Source organism: Sceloporus undulatus, unplaced genomic scaffold (genome assembly GCF_019175285.1).
Source record: "Sceloporus undulatus isolate JIND9_A2432 ecotype Alabama unplaced genomic scaffold, SceUnd_v1.1 scaffold_23, whole genome shotgun sequence".
NCBI classification, from domain to species: Eukaryota; Metazoa; Chordata; class Lepidosauria; order Squamata; family Phrynosomatidae; genus Sceloporus; species Sceloporus undulatus.
In genome coordinates this window covers 768,635-781,023 of record NW_024802945.1, presented here as the reverse complement: position 1 = coordinate 781,023, position 12,389 = coordinate 768,635, and the positions used below count along the sequence as shown (strand labels likewise).

The 12,389-nt window shown below is 44.2% G+C and overlaps 1 protein-coding gene across 4 annotated transcripts; it reads left to right on the top strand.

Moving 5' to 3' along the window:
• The first annotated feature begins 907 nt into the window (after positions 1 to 907).
• On the top strand, positions 908 to 7,266 carry LOC121917547 (coiled-coil domain-containing protein 97-like). Of its 4 annotated transcripts, none has more exons than XM_042443597.1 (5): positions 908 to 1,006; positions 2,070 to 3,011; positions 3,674 to 3,934; positions 4,881 to 5,010; positions 5,611 to 7,266. In XM_042443597.1, the coding sequence occupies exons 1-5, from the start codon at positions 964 to 966 to the stop codon at positions 5,723 to 5,725; spliced, it is 1,491 nt and encodes a 496-aa protein (XP_042299531.1). In that variant the 5' UTR covers positions 908 to 963; the 3' UTR covers positions 5,726 to 7,266. The 4 variants fall into 4 exon arrangements, with proteins under 4 accessions (XP_042299531.1, XP_042299535.1, XP_042299533.1 ...); XM_042443601.1 differs by having other exon boundaries at positions 929 to 999; XM_042443599.1 differs by lacking the exon at positions 908 to 1,006 and adding an exon at positions 1,089 to 1,236.
• The last annotated feature ends 5,123 nt before the right edge of the window (positions 7,267 to 12,389 follow it).

The window sequence follows — 12,389 nt, the reverse complement described above, 5'->3', positions numbered from 1 at the left end:
TTCCAGGTGGGGCCTGACCAGAGCAGAATATAGTGGCACTATTACTTCTCTTGATCTAGACACTATACTTCTATTGATGCAGCCTAAAATAGCATTGGCCTTTTTAGCTGCCGCATCACACTGTTCACTCATGTTCAACTTGTGGTCTACTTGGACTCCTAGATCCCTTTCACACGTAGTTTCATTCAGCCAGGTGTCACCCATCCTATATCTGTGCATTTTATTTTTCCACCCTAAGTGCAATACCTTACATTTCTCCGTGTTGAATTTCATTTTGTTAGCTTTGGCCCAGCTTTCTAGTCTATTCAGGTCATTTTGAATCTTTATCCTGTCCTCTGGGGTATTAGCTATTCCCCCTAATTTGGTATCATCTGCAGATTTGATAAGTATGCTTCCAATTCTGTCATCCAGGTCATTGATAAAGATGTTGAATAGCACTGGGCCCAGGACAGAGCCCTGTGGGACCCCACTGGTCACTTTTCTCCATCTCAATCTGCATCCTCTTCCCTTACAAAGGGGCTGCCTTCCTCTAAAGCAGTGGTCCCCAAACTGCTCTTTAAGGGACTTTGGACTCCAGCTCCCAGAATCCCAGACTCTTGGCCAACATGGCTGGGGCTTCTGGGAGCTGAAGTCCAAAATCTCTTATTAAAGGGCACAGTTTGGGGACCACTGCTTTAAAAGAAACGACCCCGTGATCGTGATGAATCGATCTGCCTCCTTTACTGCATCCACACTGCAGAAGTAATCCGGTTTGAGGCTGCCTGAAGGGCCATGACTCAATGCTATGGAATCCTGGGGAATGTAGGTTCTTTCTGCAGTGTGCATAATACTGTAATATCTTTCCGGAACCAATATGCCTTGGCACCAGGACTCCAGGAGTGGAGGGACCTCTTTTCCTGGTGCACCACAAGAACCGGAAGTTCCTTGATCCTGTTGGAGTCCGCTCACGCAGACCCAAGCGGGATGGAAGCAGGAAGGGAAGGCCCTCTCCAGCCCCCGGCCCCCGGTGAGTGCCCCCCTTCTGCCTCCGTTTCCCCCTTTTGGCTGGAGGCAATGAGTGTTACATCCAAATGGGTCCCCCACCCTCTCTTTGGGAACCACCATTACTTGCCTGGCTATCCCTTGTTATTTATCCCCAGGAGGAGAAAAAGGCTAGTGTGCAACGTTTCTAAGGTGGAATACCCTCAAGGCACCAAGGTCTTGTCTGATCATGGAAACTAAACAGGGCCAGCCCAGGTTAGCACTTGGAGGGGAGACCGCCAACGTGCTGTAGGATATATTTCAGAGGAAGGAACTGACAAAAGCCACCACTGAGTAGAACCAAATCTATTTGTTTTAACATGTAGTGATGCTCTGTACTGTATGCATGTTTTAATGTCCAGGACAGGTTTGTGTTTTAAGTTTAATAAACATGAATAATAATAATAGTGACCTATATACTGTATTAAAACAACCCACATCTAAAATTCATCATTTAAAATGCTTAGGCAAGAGTTGTTTTAATATGGTAGAAGTCTGTTGTTGTTGTTATTATTATTATTATTATAATTAATTAATTAATTAATTAAACTTAAAACACAAACCCTGCAGGGTTGGAAAGGTTTGTTTGTTGCATGTCAAGCATTGTTAAGAGATGGACAGGCTTACAGCCCTGATAAAGGAACGTGCATTTAAACACTGGAATGAAGATTGGGAGTTAATACAATGAATGGAAACAAGTTGTAAATGCTTTATAAGACACTTCATGAAAGAAAAATATGTACAAGAGAAATTATGATACCGGACGTGAAAATTAGATTTAACGACAGTTTAATGAAGGGCTGTAGGGGGGAGATAATGTGATTAATGTTAACAATTATGAAATATGAATATTATAATGAAACTGCAATAAACATTATATGTTAAATAATAAGAGTTTTCTGCCTGTTGTGGAGGTTGTTCAAATCAAAGATCTGTGGGGCAGAGGGACCTTTACTAATGTTCCAGATTAACATGGCTCTGATTCTAGCCCTTGATGACACATGATAGTTATCTAAATAACAGTATTAGGAATTTTCCTGTCTTTCTAGGTGTTAACTCCCTGAAGAACGTAGAACAAGGGAAATTGGATCAACCTCCTGCCGCAGAGAGGCAGGGGAGATGTCTTCTGGACAAAACGGAGACTGTAAACTCAGCAGAAGAGACAATGGAAATCCCAGCTACCAAAGACTGCTCTCCAAACAGCGGTGGAGATCCGGATGGGTCTTTGCAGATGTCCCATATGGATGGAAATACATCTGTTATATCAGACTTGGGGACCACTAACAGTTCTCCATTTCATCAGCCTCAGTGTGAAGAAGAAATGTTGGTAGGCTCTGATCCACATCAATGTCACACGAGTGGGAATGGAGGATCTAAAACACCACATTGTTGGGGAGAACTCTTAGAGAATCCAAGTTCAGATCTTCCCATTGACCAGCGCATGTCCACAAATGGATCCCTTAAGCTAAGGACTGAAGCCCTAGCTTCTAAAAACAAGAGTGGGGCCAACAAACCATCTCAGGTGGGTAATGGGATATCAGGACATATGGTTGTCCAAGATGGCAGCCTCACTGAGGAGGAGACCTCCAGTGCTCAACATGCCCACTGGGGTAGTATAAAGGAAGAGTCTGTTGGCTGCAAATCACTGTCTTCTGAATCAACTGAGGAGGATGACCCCGCTCTCCTAGCCATGTTCCGTGCCGTGGCCAACAGCCGCCTGGCTGTCCGGAGCCAACAAAAAGATGAACCAGATTTCACGCCCACGCAGAAGTTGGCCATCTTACGGGAGCTGTACCATGCCAAGCCCTTGGTGTTCCTGGAGCGCTTCCGAACAGCTTTGCATGAAGAACACTTGCCTTGCTTCCACCATCTCTCTGGCAGTTACGAGGCTGATTTCTACTGCGCTGAAGTGCGCAGGGCTGGCCTGGGCAAAACGCGACGTACTCGGGTGCGGAACAAGCGCTATGCAGCTCTACAGCAGCTTATTAGAGGTATGGAGGCTGACGTCTCGGGCTGCATTCTCTGTCCTAGGAGGGGACTGGGAATCTGGAACTATATACACCAGTAGATGATAGCTTCCTTCTGTTTAAGGAAGGGGTAACTTAATGATAAAACAATGCATTCCTCCATGCTTTTGTTCAGGATGGCCCACCATATTCCATGGAACTCACTCCCTAGTTAGCAAGCTTACAAGTGCGACCAAAAGAGAATGAACTACAAAGGAGGCAGTCATTGGCTACAGCTTCCTCATTGCCATGAGCCTTACAGGGTGGCAGGGTCGAGAGGATGGGAGTTGCAATCCGAACGTATCTTGAAAGGACTAGGTTGGGCTGAGGAAGGCTAGTCTAGGTTTTTGCAGGATTGAAAGCTCAGGGACAGGCTAGCTAGGGGAAGATGGATGTCACAACTCCTGTTTGCGTGGGAACGATGGTGTCCAATAAACAGAAACTCAATGAACAAATAATCTTCAGCGTTCCTCTGTCCTTAATCAAATATGGATAGACATTTGCCCATGTGTGTTAGCATTGATATTTCTCTGCTTTGGTCACCAATTGAACAGGCTTTCTCGCTTCCTACAGCCAAATACCCTACATTTTGGTAGCCTTTTGCCTTGTTTTTCTGAGTTCTGACCATCTCTCTCTGCTCTTTTCAGGTGGGGAATACTTTAGCGATGAACAGATGCGTTCTCGGGATCCACTCCTTTATGAACAGTACATTGGGCAGTACCTGAGTGATGAAGAGATGCAGGCACTGGGCAGCAGCAAGCTGGAGGCTTCCTGCTCTCTCTCAGGTGTCCTCCTGGACTCCTATCAGGAGCAGGTCATCCAGCGGCGTCTGCAGATTCAACAGGAACAAGAAGAGGCATGTGAGGAGGAAGAAGAAGAGGAAGATACGGACGATGAGGACAAGGAAGGTTAGCCGAGAGAGGAATGGTTGGGGTGATGGCAGAAAGATTAGGAGTCTCTTCTCTTGGATCCATGACTTTATAGGGGAAGTTGGGTGATCTATTCTGAAACAGGATGCAATTCCAGGTGTCCCCAAGACTTAGAATCTTATAGTTGGAAGGGACTACAACCCTCCCACATAAAGGACTACACAATTATTTGGTGCGAGACACATGTTACTGCTATAACATAAGCTTTATTGAGAACTTTCCAGCCTTTTAATTTATGTTACCCAGCACCTCCTCACAGCCAATGGTGAAAATGAGGACTGAAACAATCCTACCCAGAATTGTCCCTGGCCAGTAATCCCATAACCCATGGCAAGCTAAATGGGGTCTCAGGTTGTGGTGTACCCTTCCAAGGTGAGGCCTCTGGAAAATAGACTCTCAAAGGCTGTGTTGTCCAGAAGCAAACAAACGAAATCAAAGTGTGCAAGTGTGACCCAATGTCTCATCCCATACCTATGAGAGCTGTGCAAGCTGGTTAGTAACAGAGGAAAATTTTCTTCCTCGATCTATTCTCAGCTTTCATATCTTTTCCCAGACTCTCCTAGGCTTATGTAATAAAGTATCTCACAAAGTCAGTCACACAAATTAACCCTCTCACTGTCACTAGACAACTGTTCATGTTTGGGCATGATGCTAACAGGGATTTCAGGACCCATGTGCCCAGTGCCAGATATTAAAACTCATTATGTCATTGTGGTGTAACTGGCAGATTAGGTCTGTGGTTTCCAGTTTCTGCTCAGTTTTGAAGCTCAACAGGTGTCTTCAAGCTTTACGTCACATGCTTGTTGCGAGCATCAGTGTGAGGGAGAACCACACACAGCACCCCAATATCTGTTAAGAAAAAGAGTTAATAGAAAAGGCAGCCTATCTGCCCTCATTCAGTGACTTCTGTGTTGTGATTCTGTAGACAGGGCCTCTGACCCTAATGGGGATGAATGGGTCCCTGACCAAGGAGAGAAAGCATTTCTGCGGGAGGAGTTCACCAGCCGTATGTACCAGCGTTTCCTTGATGGCAAGGACAGGGACTTCGACTACAGGTGAGGTGGGGAAGAAATTGAGTTGGGGCTTTGGTTGCCAAGGCTATTTGGCGCCTGCATGCACTTATAATGCTCAGTCAGGATTTCCACATTGCAGGCCCAAACCTCCCCAAATCCAAACAAATCATCTCTTTCATCTCCATCTCTGAGAAGCACTCATGCTAAATTTTTGGCTTGTGAGGTTTGAACCGGAAATCACAATTTAAAGCAAACTTCTATCCATTCCTTAAAGCAAATCAGATTGTGCAGGCTTTTTCAACAAGCTAGAATTTGTTCTGAATGATAATTCCTCATTGTTCAAAACCACAAATGGGGAATTGGGGACAATGAAGATGAACAGTGAGGAATCCATTCCCATTCTTGTGGGAAGAAAAATAGGGAATGCAGATTCTCTTACAACTGGAAAGGCTCCAGAACCCACCCACCTGCAAGATCCTAGAGTTGGAAAAGATCACAGAGGCCATCTAGTATATCCCCCCTACTATTCAGTTAAAACAGTCATGAAAGATAGACCCCTAACCTCTGTTTAAAAACCACTAAAGAAGGAGAGTCATATACTGTAATGTATATCCCTTTCATCTCCTCTCCACTTTTCCACAGTGAGGTAGATGAGAATCCAGATTTTGATAACCTGGACATTGTATCACGAGATGAGGAGGAGCGCTACTTCGATGGAGAGGACCCAGAAGATGCTGACTCTATGGAAGCAGAGTAGACGTGTCTGAGATCTTGGCCCCAAGACAGAGGTAAAGGCTCTCAAATCAAATGTGGAGATAGAGGACACATGGTTGACTTCTGCCCTGTTGTGTGACTTTTCCCCTGCCAAATTGGGCGTCAACCAGATGTGGGTTGCAAAAGCAGGTTTGAGTTGAAGTGCTGCTGAGATCTGAGCTGCGACATCCGCACTTCAAGATATCTGCACAGCCCTTCCCAGCTGCTCTCCTGTTGCTAAAAAGAAGGTGACTGAGAAAGGGAACATATACCTTCAGGACTGGACAATTACAATGTGGATCTGAAGTACAAGTCTCACCTTCTCATCTGCAGTGACTCACCTTTGGACCCTTTCAATCCTAAGATTTGATTTTGTCCTTACACCTGCAAGTTCCCATTGAGTTGTCTGACTTGTTTGTCTGTGTAGGCATGAAGCTAGCATCTAGGTGGGATGTTTCTCTTAACTAAAAAACCAAAAAATCACCTCTATTTCTCAGTGGTGGGTTGTGTTTCTCATTATAAGATGAGGTTTAAGCAGTTGGAGGCTAAAAATAAATGATCTTTTATCTTTGTATTATCTTTATATACATTTTTTGCATCACTAAGATTTTGTTCAAAGCAAGAAGGAACTCTGCTCCAACTGGAAGCTGGCTGTTTCTCCAATTGCCTTGCACCTGTTTCCAATTAACCAAGGCTAGTTAACGATACTATACATTAGGAAAAAATGAATCAAGTGAGTTTAAGTTCAAGCTTCTTATTTCTGGAATTAAGAGTAGAGTAAGGTGAGATGTTTATATTGAATGACTGGCCATGTACTTGTCTTCAGCCTTTAGTAAATTAGTAGAGGCAGAGAGGGTATGGGTGAGAGTGGGGAAAACACTCTTGTGGTTTTCTTGTTTACCCTTGGGAAGGAAGATCATGGGCCATAGATGGGCCAAGAGTTAAACATTTACTGTTCTGTTTTGAAAGTATGGGTGTGTCTTTGTTTTGAACAGATGTTTCAAAGCCTTTTATCATATCCAGTTAGTTCAGAAAGCCCTCTGGGCATTGGAGAGGACTCTCAGAGCTGTTCTGGTCTACCCTTTCAGGGCACAGGGGTGTCATTAGAGTCTGCTCTGCCTGTCCTTGCCCCATGGAAACTGAGAACATAACCTAGAATGGGCTTAAAATGCTCCCTTGTCCCAGCAAACTGAAGGATCTCTATCGTCAGATTGACTCCATCAGTGCGTCTGAGAGATGGGCTGATACCCAGAAAAGCTCATGCTGAAATAAATGCATCTCAAAGGTGCAATTAGGTCCCTTCCCCTTCAACCTCCCATTTACTTTCTTGTGGCATTACGTATCTTGACCAGCTAAGGCCAGCAGGGGCCAGCAGATACCAAGCAAAGATCTGTTCTGTAGTTAATTGTTTAAGATCATGGAGGTACATTCCTTCAAGACCACCAAAGAGAAAGGGACAAGAACTTGCAGTGTATTGTCGCATGTTGTTTGTGGGCATAATCATTCTTTGGCCATAAAGCGTTGCGCATTACTGCTACAGCCTGAGTCACTCTGATGTCGTGGAATGTTTATAAATGTGCTTGCAGCCAAAACGAAAGACATCCACAAAAGAATATTGGCTGGTTATGCTCGCTTATGATTAAGTGGGGAAAGGTAGATCTGACTGGGGTGGGCCTATAGAAAGAAGATTTGGAGGCCAGGAAAATTGGAAGACCCTCCGGCCAAAGACTAGGAACAGAGTTTCAGCCACATCTGCTTTTGTGTTTTTCATCTATTTAAATTTTTGGTAGCTGATCTCGCCTTCTGGGAACACAGACATACATGCTGCTGTTGCCGACCCTTGCCCTTGAAAGCTTTCCTATTTTTGTTTCAAGAGAGGGGTCAGTAGGGGTCTGAGCAATGGTTTCCTTGCGATGGAGACCAGATGAGTTGGTAAAAAATTTACAGCTGGATCCAGAGTATTTGAAAGGCAGGAGCTTTACAAGCCACCAACTCCTATCCCGATGTCAGGATTCCATTTTGTCTTCAAGCTTTGTCCCCATCCAGCGCATTTGGCTTTGCGATTGTTTCCTCCCTTGCCAAGCAACCCACAAACGCCTGACTCACCTCCACCCCCAGCAAGGGGATTTCCACTGAAATTCCAGCCCGGTTCTACCCCATTGGCAGACGCTATGGGCTAATTTCCCTCCTCCCCATGGCCATTGAGTCTTGCCTCTGATGTTTCTGCCCATTTTGGCATGACACATCCTAGTTTGGCAGGAGAAGGGGTCCCTTCGGCTGAGGCATGATCGGGATTTTCACAGACGGGTTTTCAGAATTGCCATGAGATGGCTCCCTTCTGCCATCCAATAGAACCCAACTATAGGATTGCAGGATTGGATCCTGTTCTTTCCTTGTCATTATAAGCCTAGAAATGGTTGTCAAAAAAATTGGCCCCAAAAAGCTGGGTCGACTTATCGACAGGTCAATATCAGCAGTGTATTTTAGCTCTTCTCTTTCTCTGAGTAGAGTGACGAAAGAGTAAGAGCTTAGTTCATACTAGGAGCATCCAAAAGAAGCACCAAAACCTCCCTACTCTTTACACCATGATGCTGCTTCTGGCTTTTTTGAATGCTTCGGTGGGAAAATGGCAATGGTGGCACCTCCTTGGTGCTTTGCCTGAAAAGAATGCCAAGAGGAACTGAGCTTAGAAGGATCTGAATGAGACATTTCTGCATGAAGGCAGTAAACATTGTCCTTTACATCCTTTGTTGCATGCCCCTAAGTTTTATCCTTGATGTATCCACGAGTCATATCAGAATCCATAATTTTGGCCCCAAAGCTTGCCCTCGACTTATACATGGGATCAACTGACAGTCGAGTAAATACGGTATAAGTCTAGACGTTTAGGTTAAACAATTGACTTAAAAACCTAAGTCGACTTATCCACGGGTCAATTGCAAGTACTGCATTTTAACTCATGATGAAATGCAAAAGTATAATCTATTCTGGAAGCACCAATCACTTCTGTTCTCTCATCCATCCAGCCTTTAGTATGAGCACATATAGTTATGTCTGCTGGAAAGTTGTAAATCCTTTGCCTTGTTTTGCTTTGCTTCATCCTTTACATCCTTCATTTCCTTACTAATACCCAAAACTTTTACTTCAGAAAATACTCTTAGCTGCTTTTTAATCAGCAGTTTTTTAGGGTAATACTTGGCTCTTGATGCCAAACTAGTGATTTCTTACTTCAAATTTTTACCTCAGAAATCACTTTTGAAAGATATCTTTCCTGAGTGTGCTCTTTCTTGATCTCAGTGTGTTTGGTTCTTGGTTTTAAAAGTAGTCAAGGCACTCTTAACATTTAATTAATTTTTCCTTACAGTCCCCTACAATTTACCTCAGGAAATTACCTCAGGGACTGCTATTAACTCTTTTATCCAGCATGGTCAGTTCCCAGGTAATCTCCTACACAGTATCCTTGACCATTACCTCAGAGATTACCCTCACTGACTTATGCCTCATTACTTTTAGACCACTGAAACTTTTATATGTTTAAATTCAAATGAAATCCTTGGGTCTCTGGTCACTCGAACTCAGAACCCTGTAACACCAATTGTCTCAAGCACACCGGATTTCACTTATCCTGACACTCCCACCAATTTTATGTGATGGTGAATCCCACTCACCAAACTATCTTTCTAATGTGGCAGCCATATGGGTTTAGTTATCCCACCACCGCCACCCATTTTATGTGAAGACTTGCTTTACTTATTAAGTAACTATTAATAGTGTGGTATATATACAGGTTCCAGGTATGTTTCTCTTGAACACAATAATAAAACTTTATTTATACAAAGAAGGTTTTTTACAGTATTTTTGCTCTATGAGATGTTGCATGCGTTTGTTACTTTTAAGTATTCCTTTCTTAGTTTTGTTCACTTACAGATTTAATTAACTTCCCCTCACTCTCTCCTACAATTAACAGACCTATTTCCAGGACTCTCACACCGTCCTTATCTTTAGGTTCTTTTCCTAAACCTATACCAGCCATCAAGGCTAAATATTTCTGAGGATATGACCCCACAGCAATTCTCTCTCGAGGTTCTGTGTGTGTAGGGAGCCCCTCAATATTGGACCCTACCCCAGTCTAAGTCCCTCTCTTCTGGACTTCTATACAATCAGACCTGAAACCAGAACCCTATCTCTCTGGAGCCAAGACCTTATCTAACTATCCCTGCCAGCAGCAACAGCCCTATTTATCTTCTCCAGCCTTCACTGTGATTGACTGGCACCAGTTCTCTTTCTATTAGTTGCTACTATGCTGGCTCATCTCTGTCAGCATCCCAAGGGTCCTTATTGCTCTCCCTTGCTCTCAAAGGAAGCTTATTGGAGCAGATGTAGGCCCTCCAGATGATGTTCAACTGCATTTACCAGCATTCCTCACCATTGGTTATGCTACCTAGGGTTGCTGGGAGCTGTAGTTCAGTAACACCTGGAGGGCCACATTTTCCCCATCCTGTATTAGAGGCTAGATTTAACCCTATCCAAGGAACATGTTGAAACCTGATGGTGACATACCGTATATACTCAACCATAAATCGAGAAATTTATGCCCCAAAATTGCCCCTAAAATCTTGGGTAGACTTGTATAAGTGTCAATAGATCAGTAGTGCTTAGAAGGGTCCTAAAGCAAGCAAGCCTGATGCCCCAATCTCCACTGAACATCAATTCCTTCCCCACTTCCAGTCCGTTTTGCAAGCCTTTGCTTCCTATCGGGGAAAAACTTCCCATTTAAATCCACTTACTTCTCTCTTGCTCCGTTTTGCAAGCCCTGGCTTCCCATGGAAACAACTCCCCATTAAAACCCACCTGCTTCTGTCTCGGTTCCATTTTGCAAGACATGGCTTCCTATGGAAAAGCTCTCCATTGCAACCCACTTGCTTCTCTCTTTCTGCTCCATTTTGCAAGATCTTACTTCCCATAGAAAAACCTCTCCATTGAAACCCACTTGCTTCTCTCTCTCTGGTCCCTTTTGCAAGACCTTGCTTCCTATCAAAATAGCCTCTCCATTTAAAACCATCTCTCCAGTACATTTTGCAAGACCTGGCTTCCTATGGAAACGACTCTCTATTTAAATCCACTTGCTTCCTTTCTCAATCTGATGTTAAAACCTCTCCTCCAGCACCAGGGAATTGGTTGGGAGAGCTCCAGAGAAAGAGAAGGAGGGACAGAAGTGGTATTTCCCCCTTTCCATCCTTCCTTATAGCCCCCTAAGTTTTACCCTCGCCTTATCCTCAGGTCATATCAAAACCCAGGATTTTGACCCTGAAACCTTCCCTCAATTTATACATGAGGTTGACTTGTACACATGTATATATGGTAGCATCATTTTCATAGTTTGGGAGCAGGGCAGAAGTTTCCTCTGTTCTCCCTGGATCCTATTTCCCATTGATCTGTAAAATGGGTGAGAATCATCCACCCTCTAGATCGGTGGTTCCTAAACTTTGGATGTTTTGGACTTCCACTCCCAGAATTCCATACTGTTGCCCAAGCTGGCTGGGGCTTCTCGGAACTGAAGTCCAAAACACCTGGAAGAGAAAACCAAAGTTTGGGAACCACTGCTGTAGATGTTGGAGTACACCTCCCAATATTCCTTGCCTTTGGTTATGCCAGCTAGGGGATGCTGGGTCTTGCAGATCAAACAGCATCTGGAAAGCTCCAAGATTGCTACCCCAGACATTAAAAAGGAAGATGTTAAATGTTATATTTGGCTTGGAGCTAGCAGGAGGCCAAAATATAACATTTAACATCTTCCTTTTTAAAGTCTGGGGTGGCAATCTTGGAGTAAGACCTGCGGTTGACTAGTAACATGGCCTTAATTGGTGTCAATGGGGTGTCCGAGAATTTGTCTGCTGCTTTGAATACCGGTGGTTTCTCCAGAGACCTTGCAATTCAAGCGCATGAGTTCCTTCCTTCTCATTAAACACCTGTCCGGATGCTAGGAATGTCTGGAACCCAAGAATGCAGGTATTCAAAGCAACAGCATTCCAGTAGTGCTTTTGGCTGTGCCAAAGATTGCGTGCCAGTTTTCAGTGCCAAAGATTGCCTGCCAGTTTCCAATGGATCCTCTGTGAAAAATGCCACAGGTCCAAGGCACAGGGCTGATTCTCTGCTGGCAAGCTGGGACAGTGCACTGTAGATGCTTGATGTCCGGACCCACCTTGCTGCCTGCCTTGAGGCAAAATGGAGGAGGACATAGTGCCAGCTCACTTCTTTATTACTATCTTTTTGATCCTGTGCCACTTTCCCTCTAGAGAAATTTCTGGGGAGACCAAAGGGGGAACCCCTGATGATTAACCTGTTGCTAAAGAACCTTCAGGCCTTGGCAGTTGAATTTGCCTCCTCCAAGCTTGAAAGGCTGTGTGAAATGCCTAAAAACAGGATGCAGGTGAGGGCTTCCCCCACATTTTGGAGTTTTTTTCCTTCTGAGTCATAAGAGTTGTGCAAACCAAACAATGGGAGCACGAAAGACTTGTAGTGTTGACCACTACCTGTCTTTGTGTGCAGCTACACTGTAGAAATAATGCAGTTTGACACAACCTCAAGTGCCGCAGCTCCATCCTATGGAATCCTAGGATTTGTAGTTTTGCAAGGTTTTGCTAAAGACTGCGGGTGTCTCACAAAAT

What these genes read in the sequence shown, in the direction of transcription:
- LOC121917547 (XM_042443597.1), top strand. Translation starts at nt 964, where the DNA reads ATGGAAGCAGGAAGGGAAGGCCCTCTCCAGCCCCCGGCCCCCG. An exon ending in TCTCCAGCCCCCGGCCCCCG is followed by an intron (nt 1,007 to 2,069) that starts GTGAGTGCCCCC and finishes CTGTCTTTCTAG; the next exon opens with GTGTTAACTCCCTGAAGAAC. An exon ending in GACAGGGACTTCGACTACAG is followed by an intron (nt 5,011 to 5,610) that starts GTGAGGTGGGGA and finishes ACTTTTCCACAG; the next exon opens with TGAGGTAGATGAGAATCCAG.